The following is a 2503-nucleotide window of genomic DNA, read 5'->3' on the forward strand; positions in this document are numbered from 1 at the left end:
GATTTTATGTGTTTCCTCCACCACAGACATCCCAGTGTTTCTGACTTTCTCCATTGGTGGCACCATGAACATGTCCAAGAGACCTGATGGGAGTTGTAGTTTACCCTGCAGCCAGAGAGCACACTGAACCCCATCAATTATGCATCTAGAACAGACTTGCCCAACATAACAAACCTAAAGTACTGATGGAGTTGTGCGAGGTTAACCTGATATGATGGGAGTTGTAGATTACCCTGCAGCCAGAGAGCACACTGAACCCCACCAATGATACATAGAGGAAACTTGCCCAACATAACAAACTTGAAGTACTGATGGAGTTTCTTGGAATTAACCTGACATGATGGGAATTGTAGTTCACCCCCAACTTTATGCATTTTGTACATGACGGGAGTTTTAGTTCACCCACAACTTTATGCATTTTGTACATGATGGGAGTTGTAGTTCACCCACAACTCTATGCATTTTGCACATGACGGGAGTTGTAGTTCACCCAAAACTCTATGCATTTTGCACATGACGGGAGTTGTAGTTCACCCAAAACTCTATGCATTTTGTACATGATGGGAGTTGTAGTTCACCCACAACTTTATGCATTTTGTACATGACGGGAGTTGTAGTTCACCCACAACTTTATGCATTTTGTACATGATGGGAGTTGTAGTTCACCCACAACTCCATGCATTTTGCACATGACGGGAGTTGTAGTTCACCCAAAACTCTTTGCATTTTGTACATGGTGGGAGTTGTAGTTCACCCACAACTTTATGCATTTTGTACATGACGGGAGTTGTAGTTCACCCACAACTTTATGCATTTGGTCTCTTGAGGTCTAAACATACAAATAGCCCGGGCACTCAAGCTAGTGCAATATAACGGAGTACTCCAGCTCCCATTGGCTTGCTCGCAGTGGCCAAAGATTATGGTTACTGTAGTCCGTAACAGCTCAGGAGGCATTCAGTTATTTTAGTAGCTCGAATCAGAGATGTGGACAAAACCCATTCTTATATTGTTTCTTTTTTATTGCAGTTGTGGTTGTGTTGTTCTTTTGCTGTTCCTTCACGAGATCCAAGTGGCACGTTTTTGGCAGCCAGGACTCTTTCTGGATGCCAAGGCTTGAGCACCAAAGTTGACTTCCTGTTTGAAGGCAACATGCACAGAGGCATCTGATCTCCGGGAAATAAACAAAAAAGGAAAATGGAGAATGCAACGTGGTCGGCCAACGTGACCTCAGTGTGCAAACTCCAAGCAGACTTCCAGTATTCCCTCTTCACCATCATCTACAGCGCCGTCTTTGTCCTGGGCCTCCTCGAAAATGGAGCCGCATTGTACCTGCTGACCTACAACGTTCTCAAGACCCCTCGGTCCTCCACCTTCCTGGTGAACTTAGCCGTGGTGGACATCCTCTTTGCATGCATCTTGCCGTTCAAAATCCACTACCATTTCAACCACAACAACTGGGTCTTTGGGGACGCGGCTTGCCGGGTCTCAGGATGCATGTACTTCCTCAACATCTACCTCAGCATCGCCTTCTTCACTTGCATCTGCGTCGACCGCTATGTGGCCGTCTTGTACCCTTTCGCCTACATCCGGATCAGGAGTCCGCACTACCGGACGGTGGCTGTGGTCCTCTGGGTGGTTGCTTTGAGCGTCGCTGGCCCGCTGGTCCTCGGAGGACCTCTCCACTCCACTGAGAACAAGGCCACCTTGTGTTTTGAGAACTTCGGGACCTCCAGCTGGACCGGACGCATGGTGCCCTACAACGTCTGCGCCCTGGTCTTCGGCTTCGCCATCCCTTTCGCCATCATTTTGGTCAGCTACCCGTTGATCGCCAATCGGATCGCTCACATCCCTCGCAGCGCGCACAAGAGGAAGGCCTTGGTCACCATCTACCTCATCCTCTTGATCTGCGTCACCTGCTTCCTTCCCTACCACCTCACCCACTTGCTGCACTTCCTGATGCGGGCCGGGGTGATCCAGGACTGCGCCTTCGCCGCGTTCATTTACAAGATGCGCCGGGTCACGTTGGCGCTGGTCAGTTTCAACTGCTGCCTGAACCCCGTTTTGTACTACTTCACTTTGGCCGCCCAAAAGTGGCGCTGGCCCATTTGCTTCCGGAAGAGGAAAACCCTGGTCTACACCATCTGCGGAGGTGGCCAAGGTGGTGAGTATACTGCCGAACTGAGAGAAATAACTGCATTACGGCAGGGGCAGAGTAAGTGAGGCTCATCCAGACTTTTAACGCATCTCACTTCAGCAGCCCCAGCTTAGGGACAGAGAGTTTCATCTACGCTGACGATCATGCCATCAACGCTCAAGCAGAGAGCTTTAAACGATTCAACAGAAGCTCTCCGAAGGTCTAGGTCAGTGTTTCTCAACCTTCCTAATGCTGCGACCCCTTAATCCAGTTCCTCATATAGAATCATAGAATCAAAGAGTTGGAAGAGACCTCATGGGCCATCCAGTCCAACCCCATTCTGCCAAGAAGCAGGAGTATTGCATTCAA

At 49.1% G+C, this 2503-nt stretch overlaps 1 protein-coding gene across 1 annotated transcript; it reads left to right on the forward strand.

Annotated features, from left to right (window-relative positions):
• The first annotated feature begins 1029 nt into the window (after positions 1–1029).
• On the forward strand, positions 1030–2503 carry LOC132765009 (lysophosphatidic acid receptor 6-like). Its single transcript, XM_060759187.2, has one exon. The coding sequence runs from the start codon at positions 1195–1197 to the stop codon at positions 2218–2220; it is 1026 nt and encodes a 341-aa protein (XP_060615170.2). The 5' UTR covers positions 1030–1194; the 3' UTR covers positions 2221–2503.

The sequence above is a fragment of the Anolis sagrei genome, chromosome 13, assembly GCF_037176765.1.
Source record: "Anolis sagrei isolate rAnoSag1 chromosome 13, rAnoSag1.mat, whole genome shotgun sequence".
NCBI classification, from domain to species: domain Eukaryota; kingdom Metazoa; phylum Chordata; class Lepidosauria; order Squamata; family Dactyloidae; genus Anolis; species Anolis sagrei.

What these genes read in the sequence shown, in the direction of transcription:
- LOC132765009 (XM_060759187.2), top strand. Translation starts at nt 1,195, where the DNA reads ATGGAGAATGCAACGTGGTCGGCCAACGTGACCTCAGTGTGCAAACTC.